This window comes from Hippocampus guttulatus, chromosome 4 (assembly GCF_054856545.1).
Source record: "Hippocampus guttulatus isolate MCC_2025c chromosome 4, RoL_Hgut_1.0, whole genome shotgun sequence".
Taxonomy (NCBI): Eukaryota; Metazoa; Chordata; class Actinopteri; order Syngnathiformes; family Syngnathidae; genus Hippocampus; species Hippocampus guttulatus.
In genome coordinates, this window is record NC_141264.1 from 20,423,546 (window position 1) to 20,446,391 (window position 22,846).

Genomic DNA, 22,846 nt, shown 5'->3' on the forward strand with positions numbered 1-22,846 from the left:
TATTTGTTGCAGAGTCAGCATTTGCAAGCAAGGTCCAAAACACAAGGACTTTCTGAGACTGGGACAGCAGAAGGGGCAGGAAAGTGTATGAGTGATTAGCACATGTCTCACAGTTATGAGGTTCTTTGTATGTGAAGTTGGCTTGTTCTTCCAGTGATTGCAAGGGTGTTCTGCAGGTACTCCACCTTCCTTCCAAATCCCCCCCAAAATTCTCACGTCTGTTGAACTTTTTAATTTGTTTAAAAAAAATCTTTCCCGAGGTGTGAAAGTGCAAATAATAATAATAATAATACATCTTATTTATAAGCGCCTTTCAAGACACCCAAGGACACTTTACAATCACAAAAAACACAAAACAATACGGGTTGAGCAGCGGCAGCCAAAGGCACGTGGGACAGACTCCAGCTCACTCACAAAACTTAATGGGGATACGTGTAGAAAATGAATGAAAGCTTGAAAATAACTGCCACTTTCATTTCTTTCAATTTGCCCAATAGGGTTTGAAGTTAAGGTTGTACACAGTTGATCCATTATAAATTGTTAAAAGTATTTGCACTGATGGAAGAAAAATAAAACGTGTTTTTTTCTATTTTATATTGCATTTGTATGTAAAGGCTGTTTGTTATTGATTTTTGTAAGAATTTGTGAATGTTAATAAACTTAGTTCCAAATCGTTCCTTTTTTAACACAAGACACCACCTATTGACGAAAGTCAGAAGTGACAAATACGTAGTTATCTTTTCGGGCAAGTGTTCTGCCCTTTGGTCTGGCTTCCATTCGAGCGAATTATTCAAAGGCTCAGCCAGCTCCTTAGTTTAGTTTCTGCTAGAGGTTCACGATTTTAGGTATCGCGTGATTACAGCACCTTGCCAGTTTCCGGGTTTGCGTCCTGCCCAAGGCCATTCCTTCACTAATAAATATAGCCATTACAATGCAAACGTTCGTTGTCTCTGCTGTTTTTCTTCCTGTATAATAATGTATAATTTGATCTATGATAATAAAACGTTGGTTTGTCAAAGCATTATTGGTGATAATATTCATTCTTGGTTCGTGGTTACTGACTTGATCCACAATCACTGAACCAAATTGGATGCTGAATAGTATTCCGGCATCCCTGTACAATATTCCTCTTGGGCTTTCCGCTTAGAGGACATCCTAGGCGTGAGCCTCAGTAACTGGGGAGAGAAAGAAAAGTCAGTGCAAGCTGAAGTCCAAGAAATGCTTTTGAAATCTGATTGAAAACAGACCCTGAGAGAAGACTCACATTGTACAAAAGTCGAGAGGAACATTGCAAGTAATATATATCCTTTGGAAATACAGTAATAATGACAAAGTAAATTAAAAGGAAAATAAAATTCTGCAATGAATCCTTCAATATATAATGAATGCGTCCAATAATGGATTTTACACAATGAATGCAGTACAGAGTCAATCCCACCATGCAACATGACTGTGCTGTACTCGGTTGAAATAATTCCACTGTACCCCAAGCAAGTTTATTCAGAAAAAAAAATCTGTACAATCAGAAAACGCAGACACATGAAAACACATGGCTCAGCTCATATCAGAAAGGAGCAATTACCACTTTTTCCTCCACTGGGAATGAAACTTGTATTAAGTGTTGATTTAGGCTTGCTACATTTCCCAAAAGAAATAAAACTACCGGTCCTGAGTTTTTTTGCCGTTTTTAAACAGAAACCCCTTCTTTTTAACATCCAGATCATCTTTGGCTAATATGACACAATATTACTATTGTACTATTATTTTGAATAAAGCAAATGTTAAGACTTCAAACAGATACATTGAGGTATGCACTTTAAAAAAAGGCAACAATAAGTTAAGTTTTCCATCATTTAAATCATCACGTACACCATCTGCTGACAAAAATTGACCATTTCACAGAACCCCCCCAACTTTTCCAGTTGAGACTAACGTGAAAGATTTAAGACATTGATGTGTATTTATCCATGGAGTGTTGCGTCCGGTAAAGTATATTGCCGACGGCGACATACACTACACCGGCATTTATGCGCTTGCATACTGAGTTGAACCTATGTTGGCTTGTACCTTCCTCTGTCGTACATCCAGTGAAAACAACTCTGATGTTATCAGTACCATCGACATGGCGATGACCTTCACTGGTCACTCTGTGCCACCCTGTTGTGCTGATTAGTAGTCACAAAAATTGGAAAGCAGCAGGCTTCAGCTGTTAAAGTGCTCTGGGCGGTCCTCGAATAGGTTTTGACCGGGTCAGCTTGGACCGGATGACATGCGATGGTTCCACATGCCGCGCTTGGAGTGGTAGTGGTGGAAGAAGTTGCGCAGATGGATCCGCTCCACCTCTAGTCCGGCCTGGAGTATCCTGCAGCAATGAGACCACAAGGGGAGAAAGAGAGTGAGTGTGTGTGTTACTTTTTTTTTTCTTACACTCCTTAGAAAATTTGGGTATATTCACCTAACCTAAAATGCATTATGCCCTTTACAATTTTTTTAATTTGACCTTCTCTAAACTTTTAAAACACAGACATATTCACATGCTCGGCGCGGGCTTATGCATTTTATCCATCGGTAAATGTAGAATTATAAATATGTTGAATATTTCTTCAATGAGATTTTATACTGCCCGACAGCTGAAATAATAAACAACAAATCTTTTCATGGCCTGGGACTTTTGTCCACCACTGGGTGTACGGAAAATTATTGTTAAGCGTTTAAAAATGTTTAGTCTTCAATTATTCGAAAAGTGTTTCAAAATGAATATAGATTTTTGAATTACACCATCTGTATTCTAGTTTGTATCCTTCGTCATTTTTTAAATGAATACAGATACAAAGAATTTGAATTGTTTAACTGTCGACTATTATTTCGCTGCTTTGGACTGATGCTTTTAAGATTTGGCCACGGTATCGTTTCAGTACCGGTAAAGCAGGTATAATATCAAAGTCAACATGTTGGTGTCACGGCAACCCTAGTGGATGTATATGACAGTAAACTTGTATATGACAGTAAACTTGAACAAACCGGTCGAGGAGCTCCCAGTCTTCCCCTCCCCAGCGGTCGGTGAACTCTTTGGTGTTCATTCCTCCCACCGCATCCAGATCAGACTTATAGATGCCCAGTAAGCCAAAGCCGTGAACCTCCCAATAACCTGCCACACAGAGGACAGTGTCATGCTGCACTCAGTTTTTTTTCTTGCTCCTCTCATACCTCTGCCTTCCAATGGAGTTGCCCCGCAGTCCAGCCTCATAAGCACGGGCGCAAAAGCCATGAATCCCTCTACACAGTGTTTCCGAATGCTATCCATGATGGAGGGAGGGAAATGGATGTGGAGGTCGCAAAGAAACACAATGCTGTGGTCGTCCTGAAGGCAGGGGAAAAGGCAAAAAGAACAATGTTCAAACAGAGATGATTTTTTTGATTCAAGAGCTCGGGCACGGCCGCTCACATCTATTAGGTTGACGCCTGCTTGGAGACCAGCGGAGCGCTCAAAGTTGCCACTCAGCTTCACATACTGGTACCTGAAAAAAACCCCATAGACTGTCATGGTGTGAGGATACGCTGACCGGACACTTTGTTAGCATGATCTAAAGCGGTGGTACTAAAGGATTTCCAGACAAAGTACACCCTCGAAAAATACTGACATAACGCTATCCAACCACCATTAAAATACAAACAATGTCAAGAGGGCTTTTGCATTATAAATACAGTGAAACTCCTCTACAACGAAATCATGTTTGCAGCAAGAAATGTTTCACAACAGGGGTTTTTTCACTATATCAAATTTGATCTAGATGTAAACACACACACACAACCAGATGTGTACACGCACTCACAAACGGATGTGTACTCTTTATTTTTATTCCAATAGTGCATAAACTTATTTGACACTTCATATAGTCAGTGTAGAAAGAAAAAAAGGGAAAGAAATTGCGAAATTGACAATCAACATTCACTTTCACTTACATCAATTTCTTGGATAATGTCTTTTATTTTGCTTCCTCCGTCTTTCATTTTGATCACTTTTACCCTCTTCCAGTGTCAGAGCTCTTCTTGTCTTAGCTTCTTGACATCCAAAGGTCCGTTTTGTAGGCATTTTAGCAATGCAACGTTCTTGCTGCGTCTGAAACTAACAACAACGAATACTTCCTGGACTACTGCGCATGTGTAAACCAGTGTGGTGGTTGCTGTTGCTGAATGAAGCAGTCGAGGTCGCTGTTGGATTAGACTTCGTTGTAGTGAATCTCATCATGAGGCAAGGGCAGAGAAAAAGATTTTGTATAACGCAACAGGGGTTTTTCGTTGTATGGGGGGGGGGGGGCAGGAAAATGGGAATGGTGTTAATGCATGAAGATTTTTTCACACTAGGGGGTATTTTCGCCCATGTGGATTTCGTTGTAGAGGAGTTTCACAGTATGGCTATTATTGCAGCAATAGTTTGCAGTGATATTGAGCTGCAGAGCATCACCATTAACACTTTCAGGCAGAACTTTGAAATGAGATCACTTTGCCTGGACAGGGAGGACTTCTTGAGGGCTGCTCTCACATCCATATCAGTGCTGTTATAGTCAACGATGATGAGGTTAAAGTTGGTGTCACCCGTCGCCTTGAACAAGCCCGCCATGTCGTAGATGAGCCGCTGTACCCAGCGAGCCTGGTTTCTTACTGAGGAAGGCAGACAAGCACCACGGAGACATTTAGTGCCTACATACACCTTATTTAGTTTAAATAAGGTTTAAACTTATATAGTTTGGGGCCACCACAAAAAAGGACAAAATCCGACTTCAACGGACAGTTAGGACGGCGGAAAAAATCATTGGCACCGCCCTACCCACTCTTGAGGACTTGCACACTGCAAGAATCAAGACAAGGGCACGGAAAATCCTCCTGGATCCCCCGCACCCTGCCCACCACCTTTTCCAGCTACTCCCCTCAGGCAGGCGCTACAGATCCATGCGCACCAAATCCAGCAGACACTTAAACAGCTTCTTCCCTCTCGCCATTAACTCCCTAAACAGTCACTGATGTAGTCACTCTTCTTGTACAACAAATACTGCAACTGGTCACTCTCAAATGGTTCAATGATTTTCTGCACCAACTGTACAAACTGTCATTGTATTGTATTCTACCACTGATCACTTTAGCTCTGCTTGATGCTTTGTTGTCACTGGCCGGTACCACCGCACTACAGTTCACTTACATTACGAAATGTCCTTCCATACTTATTTGTCATGTCTTTGTTTACGATGATACTAATGCAGCGTGTTATACCGGAGACAAATTCCTTGTGTGTTCTACATACTTGGCCAATAAAGATGATTCTGATTTCGAATCGACGATTCAAGGAACTTGATGGGCCAGGTCATTCATAGCAGAGGTTTTTCTTCCAGATACAAATACAAGTTCCTCACAATAGACAAACCTGCAGTTTTGCACAGAATTCCCACCGATTTGCGTTCATGCAACAACCAGAATTTGAGGTCACCTTAAACTAAGCGTACCACACCTGGCACGATGAAATGGATCATGGCCACGGGGTTCCAGCGGAAGCCGATTGGGTTGCACAGCACCAGCTGAGGTTTGGACCGCTGGGAGTCCAGGTCCTGGCTGCGCGGGTGATGTCGTATCGGGGTGTAGATGTAGTGCGACAGGCGCAACGGTTGGCCCTGGGCGTCCTTCAGCTCCAGTTCCAGGAGGTAGCGGCTGCCCTGGGCGCCATCTAAATGCTTTTCCACGTTAACCACACGCACCAGTTTGAAGAGGCTGCACGCACACACAAACAAAAACAAATTAGACAGAAAATGACGCCATTCAGAAAATGAGACACTCACTCTCCGTGGTTCTTGTTGAGTTGAGCCATAAAAGCTGTGACAACGGGCAGCGCGTCGCTGGAGTGCAGCAGCAGGTTTCCCGAGATGTTGCAGCGCAAGTTAATCCAGTCGGGGCGCATGGCCTGCAGGTCCACGTGAAGGACCTGGAAAGTCTGACTCCAGTCCACGTCTACGTCCAACACGGGTGCCGGGCTGAGTTCCTCGTCTCCCCCTGGTCCCCATAAAGTGTCAGTGTCGCTCCACCTGCTATCTCTCCTACGCTCCTCCTTGTTGGGATCCTGAATGGGAGCCGGCTTTGGGGTGTCGGTAGGCTGAAGAGACTTTTTATTCGTCTGGGTTTTCTTAATTTTAATGTCCACCCGTTTGGAGTGGATGTGCTTTGGAGCAAGCTTCTTTCTGGTTAAGAGGGGCTTGAGCTGTTGTGGTTTTTCCACTGTTTTAAGGTTTGGCCCCTTTGCAGATTTTTGTTTTGGTTTTAAATTTGGTGCTATTTTCACAGGCCCCTCCGGTTTCACCGCTGGTCGCTTCTGCCGCTGGGAGCTTTGCGTTGCCACCAAATGAGCCATCTCAGCTACTTTCGTCTGCTGACGTACAACGCCTCTATCCATCTCAGCTTTATCACGACTGCCGTAAGGTGACTTCTTCAAGGTGTGGTTAGAGTCGTTTAAAGGCAAGGAGAAGAGTTTACGCCGACGTTTCAGGGAGTAATAATTGTAATCGTCCCCATAGTTGGAGGGATGATGCCGATGTTTGGCTGCTTTGGCCTCCATCTGGCCGAGATACGTATCCTGGCCAAACTCGTAGTCCTCTTCCAGAATTGACTTTCTCTTCTTGAAGCCGTAGTCTGACATAAGAAGACAGAGAGAAGGTGTGAACTGGTATTCTAATGTAATATAGACAGACAGGAAAAAGAAAATGAATTAAAAACATTATTTTAAAGAAAATCATTTGATAAAAAGAAGAAAATGTACAGTCATTAAAAGGAGAATAAAAGAGTTAAATAGATATTTTTTTTTAAAGAAGAAATAATACCATTGGCTCTGTTTTTCTTTTCCAGCTCATCAGGTCGATCTAGTCTCATGTATCGAGAAAATCCAAACCTAGAAGAAGTTGCACGTTTAAATGTACAGTATACAGTACATATTCCTTTCCATCTCTCGAGTGAAATTCTCTGTCATAATCCTTTTTCCTGACTGAAAAACATTTAGGTTTAACATCATCAGATGAAGCAAGAGATCAACATTTTTATTTAATATTTAGATCCGATGCACAATTGAGTAGCTAACAATTTTTGTGACCCGCCTATTTTTCAAAGGAGCAAGAGAATTGGAACATGTTGGGAAAAAGTTCGCTGACAGCAATGGGTCGCAGCCTTGATGCAGGTATTGGAACAAACAGATTCAATCTGAACTCTCACGCAAATCTATGATCTCGGTTTATCTGTTCCAATTATTCTGCTCAGGAAATAAAAGATAAAATGTCAAAGACAAATGATTTCAGTCTCCGAAGAAAAGTAGACATTTATTGTTACAGACATTTACTCACATCTTCATGTAGTGAGGGTTTTCTGGGTAGAAGCAGCTGTCCGCTCCTTCCATGTGCGTTAGTCGAGTGTAGTCGTTGGGATATACGTAGGACATGTGGACCTGGGGAGTCATACTGTCAGTGACCACAACATTGGGTACAGATGCAAGAAGCGAATGTGACGCTGTCGAAGAGCCATATGAAAAATTTTATCTTTACTAAAATAAGAATGTCGAGTAATGAAGAGGCATTCATAAAATGAACACCCACAGTGTTCACCCCCGAGCGCAGGGGTCCCCAACCGCCGGGCCGCGTACCGGTCATTTGGTGGCGGGCCGCACAGAAAGAATAAATAACTTACATTCCTTCCGTTTTATTCATTTCGGAATCTGAAAGATTTATTTTGAAAAATTACTGAATTCTCTGTTATATTTGTCGACCGTATGTCACTGTTGACGCAGGTGAACGCGCGCTTCTCGTCACGTGACAGGTTACCGCATACAAAACAAACATCTTTGAAATGTTTTTTCAGGAAAGGGAAAAGGCCCAGCCAGGAAACAGAAGAGGAGCCTACGACTTTCAAGAACGAGAAGGCTCCATTTAATCGACAGTGTCAGGAGTCCTATTTCAAATGCTGCTTTATCTCAACGGGAGATTCACACGCACCAAGCCAACTCTGCATAATAAGCGGCGATGGTGAGTTGTATTTTTCATGCACTTTTTATTTACGGCGTATCTTATTTTGAAGGCAGGTTTAAATGTTACCATAGCGACCAGAGAATGTAGCGGTCAGATAGGACGTTCCTCGTGTCAAGATTCGTGTTTATTCTGATTGTTTCGAAAATACCACACTTTTCATGCAGGTCATATCATATTATATTGTTGTATCTATCCGGCCTTAAAGGCCGGTCGCTGAAAATACTGTCTGACATGAAACCGGTCCGTGGGGCAAACAAGGTTGGGGACCTCGGCCCTAGCGCATTCAAATTCAAATGTTAGTCTGGGTGTGCAAACGTAGCTTCGTGTAAATACGGACGCGATACATACAAACTGGAGTCCTTGGTATCGAGTGAGGGGGAAGTCTTTGATAGTGTAGCTGGGCTTGTATTCGCAGCTGGGCAGAATGCCTTGCAGGAAACTGTCGTCGATCAAAGGCACTGGCGACAAACATGGCACACCGATGTCAGGGAAGGAAGAAAGGGAAGAAACTTTCAAGTCTGTGAAACAGTCCCGCACCTTGGTGGAGAGCGTCTCTGGGGTCTTCCCACAGAAGGTCTATCGTGGCGGCGTCGTGCTTCCGTGAAGCGCGACGTCGGTGGCTCGCGGCCGTCTGTGGGATGTGCGCAACGTCGTTCATAAGCAGTGCTGATTCATCTGCGGGAAGAAGGCGCAGGGTGGTAAAAAAATAAGCAGAAGCTTACAGGTGATTTTTTTTGTGGATCATGAGCCAGTGTGTGACAGGATTATTATTGTTCAGTGAACCCTCAAACATTTGTGGTTTACGATTCACAAATTCACCTTTTTGTTGTTGTCCCCCCCCCCCCCACACACACACACACACTTTCTACTATGCCAAGCGCAAAAAAGCTCACCTCTTCACATTTTTCTCTCCAAAACACCCCAAGATACCACAAGATGATGTCCAAGCAGTAAAGTAGTAATTAATATCAAATATGATACATCTCGACTGAGGGACTAACATTGATGTACGTTGGGGAGGAGTAAAGTTTCATCTGGGTGGTAAGTGGAAGTTACAGAGAGTCTTCGTCGCATGTAAATGTACATGATTTAGAAATCGCAGCATCTGTGAGCCATTCTTTCGAATGTTGTAAGATGAGTTTTAAATGACATTAAACTGTTCTAGGATTATGTATATTTATAAGTTTAAAACAATAATAAAGGTAGTTCTATTTTTTTATTTATTTTGTGTGTGTGTGTGTGTGTGTAGGGGGGATTAGTGATTATGCCCCAACAGTAGGATGTGAACTCCCTGTGGAAGAGAACAGAAATTATGGAACAAAGAAAACAAAGTAGTACTGAGCATCTCACAGACAGGGAGAGACTCTGGACTAGTGCAGATTGTAATGGAAACAGGGGTGATGGCAGATGGTGGCGGACTTTGCCAAAAGGATGAAAATGGCTGTCGTGAACACATTCTCCCAGAAAAGGCCGGAACGTAGGGTGACTTACAGAAGACTTCAATGTCACTTAAAGGAAGCTTCTTACTGCAAGGTGGTACCTGGGGAGAGTGTAAATCTGTATTGGACACCTGAGAAAGGAAGAGTGTCGTGCTTTCAAGAAGAGGTGAGACAGGATTGTCGGTGGGCAGGAGGAGCCTCCAGAAGACTGGACCTCTACAGCCAAGGTGATCTGAGAGACTGGCAGGAGAGTGCTTGGAATGTCTTCTGGTAGGAAAAGGGGAAAAGGAGATTTTGGTGGTGAAAGCAGAACGTGCAGCAGGAAAGATGAGAAACATCTGTACAGGCTGGCCAGACGTGAGAATGAACAGATGTACAGCAGGTTAGGGTGATAGAAATGGAATTTTGTTGCCCGATGCAAATCGTGTGCAAGACAGATGGAAATAAAATAATAAAATAAGCAGTTGATGATGGGTGAAAATGAGACAGAAGGAAAAGTAGAGGAGAGTTATTGGGGACCAGTAAATAATAATGATTGGGAAGGAAGAAGAAAGACGGGCGCTAAAAAAGGATGACAAGACATACCCTTGGAGGTATGGAAGCATCTGGGAGAGTTGGCTGTGGAATTTTTGACCAGGTTGTTTACTAGAATTCTAGAGGGTGAGACAATGCCTGGCATGCGCCCCTTTTCAAGAACAAGGCTAATTGCGCAGAATTATGGGAAGTTGATGAGCCGCACAATGACAACGACAAAGTCAGCTGGGATAGGCTCCAGCTCATGTGTGACTCTCATGAAGACAAGCTCTAAAGAAAATGGGATCGCCTTGCTCAAAGGAATCTGATGGTGGGCTTTTGCACGTCGCTGTGTATTATGACCTCAATGCGCATGATACTTACTGGCATAGAGAGAGATGTACTTGGACTCGATGACCATAAACCTGGAATCCTCATCCAACAGCTTCCACTGTGGCAAAATAAACAAATACAGTTTGGTTATCGTGTCCACTTGAACGCTCACGTTAAAAAAAAAATAAAAAAAAGTTGGGATTTTTTTGGGGGACTATAAATAATTAGAGGTACTATTTGAGGTACTTACAGCCACTTCCACATGGTCAGTGCCTTTGTCATTCTGCTTGTGGATCACTTCGAAAAAGTATCTCCTATGAGCAGAAAGCCTGGAAAGCAGAAGTGCCGGTAGTTTATTTTAGCAGGAACATGCAATTGTTAATCCTTCAGCTTCACAATTTGATTGTGTGTTTGAGTTGCTGTGCATGTTTACACAGAGAGTGGAGGGGAAGTCATAATTTTATTTCCTGCTGAATTTCTTTGGTTTGCTGAAAGAGAAGACAAGTCTCAGACTCGATTTATATTGATAATAGTAAAAGGCGGAACATCGTTCGCCAAGAGCAAATGTCAAATGGCCAGACTGCAAACCAAAATTAAAGAAAGCTGTGGAGGGAGCAGAAAACTCATGTTCCCAAAAGATAAATGAGCGACAATCACTCCTGAGCTGCATGCAATCCGGGGGTACCCAACGACGAGAATAGTCTCATTGCCGTGCTTGCCAACAAGCATTTCTCCACCAAGTACTCACTGATTTTGCTGGGGGATCAAGTACGCATTTCACTCCAAAAAAACGATACTTTGCAATTGTGTTTTTATCCATTTTTGACCTGCACACAACCTATGACCAGAATTAACAAACAAGCATATACATATACTTTGAAAGTGAGCAAACTCACAAACTCAGCAGGGGATCCGATCATAATTTCCCCCACTGTAAATGTATCACAATGGCTCATAATTTCCCATATTCGTGCCATGACTCATCGTATCACGTCTTCATAGCTGAAAAGAATACGCCGAGCAAAGGTGGCCACCGTCTCGACTATGAGACAGCTGCAACTTGCAAACGGTGCAACCAAGCATCTTGATATGTGTGACCAACAAAATCTTCCAGCAGGTTTCAGCCAACCACACGATGACTAAACATTCCGTGACACGAGCAACAAGGGCATCCAAAAGTTGACTCATAGTGACTGTTTCCATCATCTCCCGATTCTACCATACATGTTTGAAATTTGAGGCTGTTTTTTTTTAAACTTATTGCAGCACTTTAACAAGCACCACTACAGTATACACTGCATTGCATTCCATTTTTTTGTGTTTCTTGGTATTATTGATGAAATATTTCGATGCTTTATGTATATCAGTGTCTCCCTACTTTTATTGAGTCAAGGCACATACTGCGCATTGGAAATAATATTTCACGGCACACCACTCGCAAAACAATTCACAAAAAGTGAATGTATGAGTGAATTAAAAACCTTTCATCAAGTGGAAGAGCGTTTGTTTGTTTAGCTTTAGCCTGTTACTATACATGGTTGTCACAGACAAATGAATGAAAGCAGTTTGCTTGAGAAAATTACTGATTGATTGATTGATTAACATCATATCCCATGGCACACCTGATGATCTCTCACTGATGTGCCACAGCACACTGGTTGAGAGTCACAATTTCAGGTGTCTTACGTCTGTGAGATTGATCAAACTAACCCATGGATTTATTTATTTATTTATAAAGGAGTTATTTTGTTGAACTCTGCCTGTTTAGGAGTGGTCCTGTCTCCTTGAGCCCTTCGCTCAGCCTTGCTGCCAAGTCCGGGGAGGCAAAACATGGTGCGGGAATGGTACGATGCAAATGAGCGTCACTGTTGCGCCACAATCCAGCAAAATTCAGTACAGGGCCTCATAAATATTTTGGTAAACAGGTAGCTCACAAAATGGACTCACTGAGTTCCTTTGGAGATCTGACTGGCATACTTCTCAAACTCGCCTGGGGCTGTCCACTCAGACCCAGTCTGAAAAGACAGGAAATAATAGAGAAGCCCACTTTTTCTTTCTTTTCAATGACGACAGCAAACGTTTGTACCTTTCCAACCCATGCGAGTAACCGCAGATTGGAGGGAGACTCATCCGTGCTGAGCCAGAATTCGGAGTTATCGTCAGAGCTCAGGGAGAACACAAACTCTCCTGAGGAGAGCAAAGAAATAAAGACGCCGCCATGAAGTACGATTCACGACGGCAAAAAAAGATAAATAAAAGTTGTTATACCGTCGGTGTAAGGATGTAAATAACCGAAGATCCGGAGCCCGTAGTTGGTCCACTGTGGAGAGACGGCGAGCTTGTGCACTGTGGTCCTTGACTGCAAGAGGAAAGAAAGGCGGTCAGGATCTAAGGTCATGGGAAATGAAGATCTAGCAAGTGGATGTGGAATGTACCCAGTCTGCAAACAACTGTAAGCATGGCTTGGGCAGAAGTCACTCAGTGTTGAACAGTAAGTGTGTTGTGGAGCACTGACAATAATACAACAGAGTGGTAAATGACGCCGTATATCCAACGAGTGAGAGTGTAGCAGTTGCAGGGGCTCGCACTCACGTGAGGGTACAGCGGGTAGTGCAGGTTGCGACGTAGCCTGTCCGTGGAGCTGCCGCACCAGTCCTCAAACACATGCAAATTGGCCCGGCCTTTATACTGAGAGAAGAGAGCGTTATCAGTCACTCATCAAGCAAACGTCCGACCTACTTCAGCAAAACAGAAGCACACAAACGCACACTTGCGCCCGCAGGTTAACGGTGCCACAGATGTATTTTTTTTTTTTTTGGCAGTCTCTGTACTGTCAAGGACCCACACACAAACTCCGTTCTAGCCTATCGGCACAATCTGTGACACACTGCAGAAACTTTATGAAGCTTTATTTTGGTTGAAACCGGAGGGTGACTTTCTTTATCGTAAATTTCTAGTAAATTTCTAGTGCGAAAAAAAAAGAAGTTATTATTGTGGATCATATCATAACTAGGGCGGCCCGGTAGTCCAGTGGTTAGCACGTCGGCCTCACAGTGCAGAGGTACCGGGTTCGATTCCAGCTCCGGCCTCCCTGTGTGGAGTTTGCATGTTCTCCCCGGGCCTGCGTAGGTTTTCTCCGGGTGCTCCGGTTTCCTCCCACATTCCAAAAACATGCATGGCAGGCTGATTGGACGCTCTAAATTGTCCCTAGTGTGGGCATGGATGGTTGTTCGTCTCTGTGTGCCCTGCGATTGGCTGGCAACTGATTCAGGGTGTCCCCCACCTACTGCCCGGAGACGGCTGGGATAGGCTCCAGCACCCCCCGCGACCCTAGTGAGGATCAAGCGGTTCGGAAAATGGATGGATGGATGGATATCATAACTAACCTTAAATAAAGGCCTATGTCATTTTTTCAGCATTTTTTTTCAACACAAAGAAAATACTGATTGTATACATTTATAATACATTTATAATGCATGAATAGCAATCATTGTACAGTATCTGTCTGAGGGTGTAGGCAACTTCAGTAATGGTTGCCAACATCATGAGATGCTATTGCAAAAAAAATAAAAAAATAAAAAAATTCCATCCTTTCTCTGAGCCGATAAGGTTGTGGGGGCGCTGGAGCCTGTTTAAATGTTATTGGGCAAGAGGTGGGCTTATACCCTGAAATGGTCGCTCGCCGATCGTAGGAAATACAAATAAGACAACCAACCATTCACACTCACTCCTGCTGAAGAGTGCTATCAACTTACAACACAATTTTTAAGCCTTATTTGCAGTCATGTACTGTACTTCTAAATGCGGCAGTCTTGAATGCATATGTAGGGTCAAACAAATTACCCCAGGGCTCGCATTTTTGCAGCTTTTTGTAATTCCCATTTTATCATTTAGTCAAGACAGACACATACAGCTTGTACAGTACCTATGCAGGTCGAAAATGAGTCAGTTTTGTGTGCGGATCAAAAATATTCAACATTCTCGTTGAAAGTATCACGGCTGCTCGGATTCCTTTGGAACTTGTTATATAAATGATCTTGGAACAGGTGCGGCCTATGAAGTGGTTATGGGCTCAAGTGCAGGTATTGGTCGGTCATGCATCTAAGGGTTGACAACACTCTTCTTTGTGGCGTGTAAAAATTTACAAGACATTTTTACTTTACAGGCTCTTTAAGTGAGAACGGGTCTGCCTCACAAACAAAAGAACAGAAGGTAAACAGAAAACCTTTGTGACATCTGCTAAAGACGCCACGTTATTTGAGCTCGGCGTGTATCCTGCAAGTCTTATGTACTGTGCATACACTATAAGCCGACGAGAACAAAGCAGCATGAAGACAGCCTCCTGGCGCGTCGTGAACGTAAAGTTTCATCAGTCATTATAATTACGACTTCACAGTCACAGTGGTAGGTTGCCGCACAAGGATGTTCATTCTGCTAAACCCAATATTTGTTTATGTTCAAAAAGCTGCAATTCCTGCCAATCCACACTTTTGTGTGTTAAAGGCAAGGCTGCTTTATTTATATAGCACATTTCAGGCACAACACCAAAAAGCTTTTACAGACAGTACAGTTAACGTAGCATAAGAAGCAACGTAGCATACCAAAATGACTAAAAGAACGGACAATGATAGCTTTGAAACGCATTCACATAAACTTGAAAAAAAAAAACATACACTGTATGTAACATTTTAAAAGTAGAAGAATTAAAATAGGTTTTCTAAAAATGACTAGAAGTGAAATAAATAAATAAATGAGAAGACCTTAATCAAATGATTTCTGGAGGGGGGGGGGGAATTTTTAATCTTGATTTAAAAGCCTTTACACTCTGGGCTGACTTCACTGCTGTTTGCAATTTATTCTATTTGCATCAATCTTAACAACTAAATGTAGTCTCACCATGTTTACTTTGAATTCTGGACTTCACGAATTGACCCAAGTCTGCAGATCTCAAGAGGCCTACTGGATTTACATTCGATGAGCATTTCATTTCATATTCAAGACCCAAACCATTTGGTGATTTATCGACAACGAACAGAATTTGACAATCTATCTATTCTATAATACAACTCGCAAGATAGCTTGGCAGATGGACGGACAGACAGACACTTACTGTGTCTACTTAGCTAACTTCAAAGATCAAAACAGAAACATAAGCTAACTAGAGGGAATGACTGGCAGACAGACATGTGGAACAGAAGCGCAGATGCATACAGACAATCCGTTGAATAGCACTTGTGGCATTCTAGTCACCTCATTTAACAACATTTTGTTCATTCCTCACCCCAATTGTATTTATTTCTTTAGGTGAACAACGATGACGCTAACTTAGCATCCTAAAGAAAAAAATGGGACCTGGACATGTTCAGGCAGTTTACTTTTAGAGTTCACTAATTGTCATGAGTACAACAGACGAAATTAAAGAGGAAATCTACACCCCCCACACACACGTCATTGACACACGCATGCACACCTCTGGTTTCCAGGCTTGCGGCATAAATCCAGAATCCTCCAGTGGATGGCCCACTCCAACCTGGAACACACACTTCATTAATGTCACTGCCTTCATAGCTTGATACATTTTGGTTTCCATCACCTTATTTTCCACACAGGCACGCTGAAATGCAGACACACTTGTGCACAGACACACATTCGCACGCACGCACGCACACACATTTTCGATGACCACCACATTTTCCGGGCTTACCCTCTGGTCAAACGTGGCGCTCCCCCAACCCCCATGGTCATCTGCAATGGAACAAGCAGGAACCAGTAAAAGAAGTTCAAAAAGGGTGTCTAAAAATAGACCGCACTTTGCTTTCGATTAATAGCTTGACACAAAATTGCATGGACATGGATATCATTTCAGTACACATGAAAAAGTGTAAGGAAGGAAATAGTTTTTTGAACAGTCATTTTGGGTGAATTCTAGACTGGTACTTTGATGAAGTCCAGCCATGCACTCAGTTTCTTAAGCGTTTACCCTCGTCAGTCGGACACTGAGGTATATAATAAATATATTATGTCATGTAAAAAAAAAAAAAATCACACTTCTATCATCTTTCAATTGACACAGTTTTAGTGTAGCTGAGACAAGACCAAGGAAACAGCGCTTTCAAGGCTTCGTAAAATGAAGGCTGTTATTATAGAAGAGGCGGAGACACCCACACCCACGGGGGTTTGGAGCACGGGGCCACCTTTGGTGAAACGCGTAATGCTAGGGTGGTGGTTCAGAGTATTTTTATCTCCATCTGGCGCCGCACAAGGCCCAGCAGAGTACAGCAGAGATTGTACGTTGCTAATTACGTCACGCATCGGTCAAGCAAAATGTAGAAGGCAGCAAAGAAGAGCATGAAGACAGAAGCATATGATACGGTGACAGCCCCCCTTTTTTAATTATTAACAGTGACCAATGTTTTGATATTTTTCATTTTTTGCTGCTATTTTGTTCAATATCTTGGTATTTATTATTAATATTTAATTAATTAATAATTAAGTAAATATTTTCTATTTTTTTAAAGAACACTCCAAACAATGCATCAACTGTACTACTTTCCTATCCTAGTCCAACCCTACCCTCAACCCTTTACTGTATGTGAAGTGACCCGAACTTAAAAAGCCCACATCCCCCTGAGCGGCAAACAATTGCAAGTGTTTGCGAAGGCAGCCAATGTTCCGCTCCTCTCAGGGATCGTCAGGGTTCGCAAATGTTCGGCAAACGTTCGCCAGACATTTGCCTGTACTTTTCTTGTCGATAAGCAACTACACCCTTCGCCATGAGTCTGGAAAAAGGGCAATTGCTAGGTAGATTTGTGTTTTCTTTTCTTCCACGGTTCAGAGCATCACCACCTTCAACCACTCACAGCCATTCCACCTCGTGGTGGGACATTTATTAACTAACCCACCCGTGTGTTCATGTAACCTGCAAAAGATTAAAAAAAAAAAAAAAAAGGAAAAAAACGTATTGGTCATAGATGAAGCGTGTGTGCAAAGAGACACGGCTGTGGTAAGCGGCGCGTGCTAGCTTCCTCTCAGCTGCCAAGATATAACGAACGTATTCCGGTCCTGATTACAGCATCAAGGGAAACCACAACAGCAAGTGTTTGCATTAATGACGACAGAGGACGGAAAACTGACTCGACAGTATTCGGATGATGTATCCGCTGCATGCGCCACATGCAAGGACCAGCTACACTCGTTTGCAAGCGTAACAAGGGTGCTTCGGGATATATGTACACACTTTGTGTTGCCTCTGTAGTTGATGCCGTGGGTTAAAATGATCTCATTTGCATGATAACACTGTTCCCACAAAACTGGCCAATGTTAAAACAGTCTCACCAAAAAGAGTGTTAAAATGAATCATCCCAATTTTAAATGCAATTTATTACATATCTCACTCCAGAGTTACGTCCGGAGCCAAATGACCTACATAAAATAAATTGTTAGCTCTCTCTCTCTCTCTCTCTCAAATCAGATTTCCAAGTTCAATTCATTTTTCCCGCTAATTTGCGAAGTAATTTTATAAAAATAAATGACAAGGATATGCCGTAAAAAGATATTTTAATTCATATCTTCGAGAAATTTTGTAATACGTTATATTTGTCACCATATAATACAGTATTTTATAACCTTTCAGAATGAAGAGATAGGTTCAGCAACAGGTGTAATTTGTTTCTGACCATCATAACTAGAACTTACAACGCATTGTAAAATCTGTATTGTGCAAACTTTTATGGCTCAAACTCAAAGGGCAAGTCAAGGCAACAATGTTCTTTATGCTCTACGCGGACCGCTATTTCAGATGCTATTTTGACATTATTCATCCTCTCAAATTTAAATGAACAGAATTATTGATTTTTCCTGGGAAATGACCACTTTTCATCTTTTTTTGGACCTTTCCTTGAATTGTGCTGTTAGATTAAATGAATAATTCGGTGGTTCAATTGACTACAGAATTGGTCAACATTTTATTACATATATATATATTTTTTAATCGCATTTGCACCAACTGTAGCCGATGTTGGGCCACTTACGTGTTTACCGCACCAACATTTGCTGCTCACAGGCCGTAGCGACTTCTCGGGAGCAATACTTAAAAATGAAAAAGGTTCTCAAGATTAAAAAAGGGACATGGGAAAGTATAAGTGTGACGACAAACTGGCCGGACGGCCGGCAGACGCCTACGATGGAGGCAATAAGATCTTTGGTGCTGTTTCAGGTACTGAATAAGCTGAAACCTCGTCACAGTACTTCCCATCACTTTTACATCATTACAGAGTAATCTATGAAATAATTGATCGGATAGTCGAATCTAAAAAGATTTGTAAATGACAGCCCGAGTTTGGTGAATGCACGTATAAAACCTTCGGAGTTCAGAATCTCCAACAATGTCCATCGCTGACCTCAAATTTACTGGGTTCCAAATTGAATTCAACAGGAAAATCTTTAAAAACATAAAAATGAGCATGAAAGCATTCAAGTCCTTTGCATTCCACAATGTGACATTTTTTCATTTTCCTCTCCGTTGTGACTACCGTCAAGCGCCATCGTCACTCCAATGTAAAGGTGAGGAATGTAAAGCGAGGCGACCCCCCTGCCTCGCATTACAGCGCTCAGCATGTGTTTACATGTCAGGCTTTGTTCAAAGGGAGCAAACGGTGGAGTGTATGAGTCGTGTTGTCATTTCCACTCTGTTCTCATCTGCATCCCTGACACCCTTCTGTTAAGACTCACGCGGTGCAAAAAAAGGTAAAGACAACGACAGGAAGTGCGGTTAGCCGACACGAGACGGCATTTCCCTCCAATGTGGAGAGTAAAACTGTGACGTGAACTACTGACCTGCCCCAGCCCCCCAACAACAGACCCCACAGACACCTTTCTCACGGCTGGCGTGTCTCTTTTCAAAGGAACCTGTTTTCTTGTTTCACCTGTGTTAGGCTGCACTCATTAAGACAAATTAAGTGTGGAAAAAAAAAATCAAAAGGCTCGATGAGTTTGTCCATGGTCCTGAACGATTCAGTTCATCTTAAAATGCATTTCATTTCATTGGATTATGCACAACGGTGATCAGATTTATGCCAGTTATGAGTGGAGTGAAATATACCCCCCCTCCCCAAAAAACCCCATCTGATTTCAAATTTTAATTCATCTTTCCCCCTCATTGGATTTTATTTATTGGAGACGTAAATGACAAGGACATGATTGAAAGGGGTTTTTATTTTTTAAATATTTTGTTCTTTCTTGAATAGACATCTCCATAAAATGAGGAGCTCAAGAAGCGTCGTCTTATATCCCCAAATTATTTGTACCTCCTCCCACCTCTGGCGATGTGAGATGATAAAATGAGCCCCTACAACTCATCAGCTGAAGAATCGGAAGGCCAAATCTAATTTCGCAAAGAAGTACAGAGATGAGCTTCGAAAGTTTGGAAACACAGTTTTGACCGATGAGACCAAAATTAACGCCTAACAAAGAGATGGAAAGGCTCAAGTATGGATTAAGAAAGGATCTGCTTGTGATCCAAAACACACAAGCTCAATTCGCATGGTGGAGGTAATGTCATGGCTTGGCCTTGCATGGCTGCTTATGCGAACACAAAAAAAGGACTTTGTCAGCAGTGTAAGCTCTTAAAACTGGCCAAGTCAATCACTAGATCTTAACCCAATAGAGGATGCAGCAGGGAAAACTTGCTTTTAATGCTAATTGACGTATTTTTATTTTATTTTAGTATTTTTACACATTCCACCCTATGTTTGCGCTCAGCATCACGCAGTAATTTAATGATTATGAGTAAAATATTGGAAATATGATCTACGAACCCTGTGAAAAAGGTTCGCTGCAAATCTTCAAATAGTTTGAGGGCTGCCAGTCCTTTTGTTTGGTTGCTGCTACCCATCGCTGTCTTTTATCTTCATCAGCGGGTATTTGATAAAAAGCTGAGTTTGGTTTACACCCTTGTCTCTTGGTACATATGACTGCACAGCAAGATATGACCATTTTAGGAGATAATCCCTTATATAAATCCAAACAGGACGACACGCTTTACAGGAGTTTCAATAGTTTCAACAGGTGCAAATTGTTATTTTGCTTTCTGCTGTGAGTTGCTCACCACATCTAGATGTCCATAATATGAAAGAAAAGGTGGAGTTGTGAATTTCTGTCTCATATCAATCTCTTGCTCTGAACCTCAAATTTCTTCGGTATGCAACAAAAACAAAGAAATTTACCTCGCCGTTCTAATCAATTTGGAGGGCATTGTAAATATCGAATATTTTTTAATGAGTTTTATAAGATTTAAAGGAACTACAACTCAATAAACTACACTTGAGAAATGGTGACTTTCAGTGAACTTAAATAGGGACTGATGAACAAAACACGTGTCTATTTTTCATCATATTTTAAGTCAAAAGCAAAGCAACATTCATCAGGTGATACCAAAGAGTCAATCAAATAAATGAAAGGTTAAAGTGACCAAGTGTTTTCTTAATGTAATGAGTACAAAGTAGCTATTATAGTAAATATGTGTGCTTGGGGTAATTATTTGACGGTCCTTAAAAGTAAAATTGAATGTCAACAATAGTTAAAACCTTTTCCGAAGTTGCCAAACTTACCGGTGCCTTCTCCCCACCGCGCTTTGGACACAACGGTTACCGCCGCGATGACCAGAATGGCCCCGAACAGCACACATTTGCCCTTCCTCCGCAGTTTCTTCACTGGGAAAAACGTGGTTATCATCCCGGCACTCAGCTGACGGCTCAACGGGGGTCATTCATCAGCTTTGCTGCTGGACGTCGTCGCTTTTGGAAAGGGACCGTCTCTTGATCCCAGTTTGTCGCCGGTGCTTCTGTCCCCGGCGAATGTGCGCTTTACTACCGGCCACCAATCTGTACCCGGTGCGCTCGTGACTCGGTCGCTTCCATTCCAGCGGCGAACAGAAACAAAGCGGCAAAATAAGTCATTAAATTGCAAATAAACGGCTTGGAGACTTATAAAATGTTGGTGTGGCTCGTTTGATGCCTAACATTTTCTTGCCATTTCCACCTCAACAAACACAACGGACGATGGAACAGTACCCACACCGCTTTTCAATTTGTCAGTCACAAGAAAACGGAAATCGACTTACTCTTTAAAAAACAAAACAAAGGAATTTAACGAACAAACTGTTCTAAAACCAAAGCATAATGACACAAAATTACTAATATGACTGTATCTTAAATAACCCATTGTTCACCCGTGGTGAAACTATCACTGGAACTGTTAATTCTGGTGCTGTTGTAATAAGAGTGAATTATTTTGAAAGAGCCTCCCCAACACACTGTTATTTTAGGATAGATTTCTGTCTGTTTACCTTGCCTCCCTAAGTAAAATACGCCTCTGTTTCTTTGGCCTGGATACCTGAAGCAGGTTGAGGTGATTAGGTTAGCAAACAGTTTCTCCTTTTAAAAAGACGCATTTTACAACCTTGTAAACATCGTAGGCGGTGAGGAGACACCAGTGTACATTATGTGTGAATAGAAAGATAATGCTTTGTGTTTCATTGGCATAGACCAGGGATGGCGCTACACCGGCGAGTGCACACAGAAGAAATCTGTGTCGCCTCGGTTTTGCTCCTCCAGCATTTTTATTTTATCCATCCATCCATCTGGAGTACCCAGAGAAAACCTGTGAAGGCATGGGGACAACATTTAAACCCCAGACAGAAAGGCTGGAGCCCGGATTCGAACTGTAGACCTCTGTACTGTGAACAAGTCCAAGTAAAAAGTAAGGTTTTTTTTAGCTTAATTTACCAGATAATTACATTGGTCGTGGTTTGCTTTTGTGTTCTATCTCATGCATTGATTCAATAGCAAACAGACAACCAGAGAGATGAACTGTCACCAACGCCTGACGTCACTTTGCATACTGTGATCAATCAAAAGATCATTTAAAAATTGAAATCATATTAAAACAGCCTTAATGAGGGCCTCAATTCTACTTTTGCTGATTGACGCATTTGGTGGGCTATCATAAGGACTCATGAAAAGGTCCGTAGTCCGAAATTAATATTTGCTTCTTAGCAACAAATTTTACGGCGCATACTTCAACAGACTCCGACTAGGGAATTTGGCCAAATTAGAAACGGGTATCCTAGATGTAGACAAATGGGCTATGCTATATTGTGCAGCAGCTTTTTTTTTCTTGCCCACGACATTCAAAATGGGTGGTTAGATGTTTATTTCAAGGTTTCCTCATGAAGGGGTGCGAGAACAAGTGTGTTCATTTTGCCTTAGTTTTTATCTGTGAGGCACAACATTGTGCTGATCCCACCTGTAAACCGACTCCAGGGTCTCCAAGGTAGCTGCTGAATAAGGTCTCACGGCTAGTGCACTCAGTTGTTGCTCATTGTTTAAAAATAAGGCACTTGTACGGAACTCTGAAAGCCTGCAGTTTTTGTATATATACAGCAAAACTGTGTTTCAGGCGAGGCGGGTTCAAACATATCAGGATGCTGGCCATTTATTTTAAGAATACTAA

At 42.1% G+C, this 22,846-nt stretch overlaps 1 protein-coding gene across 1 annotated transcript; it reads right to left on the reverse strand.

The window, feature by feature from the left end:
* Positions 1 to 1,474: 1,474 nt before the first annotated feature.
* On the reverse strand, positions 1,475 to 21,411 carry b4galnt3b (beta-1,4-N-acetyl-galactosaminyl transferase 3b). Its single transcript, XM_086110029.1, has 20 exons — positions 20,944 to 21,411; positions 16,041 to 16,081; positions 15,807 to 15,866; positions 12,929 to 13,024; positions 12,605 to 12,695; positions 12,423 to 12,523; positions 12,284 to 12,351; positions 10,587 to 10,665; positions 10,388 to 10,454; positions 8,589 to 8,726; positions 8,400 to 8,509; positions 7,374 to 7,474; positions 6,861 to 6,928; positions 5,829 to 6,672; positions 5,504 to 5,760; positions 4,509 to 4,662; positions 3,446 to 3,518; positions 3,208 to 3,361; positions 3,022 to 3,148; positions 1,475 to 2,362 (listed from the first exon to the last, which is right to left on the reverse strand). Exons 1-20 carry the CDS (start codon positions 21,065 to 21,067, stop codon positions 2,251 to 2,253), a joined length of 2,865 nt encoding a protein of 954 aa, XP_085966155.1. The 5' UTR covers positions 21,068 to 21,411; the 3' UTR covers positions 1,475 to 2,250.
* Between the last annotated feature and the right edge of the window lie 1,435 nt (positions 21,412 to 22,846).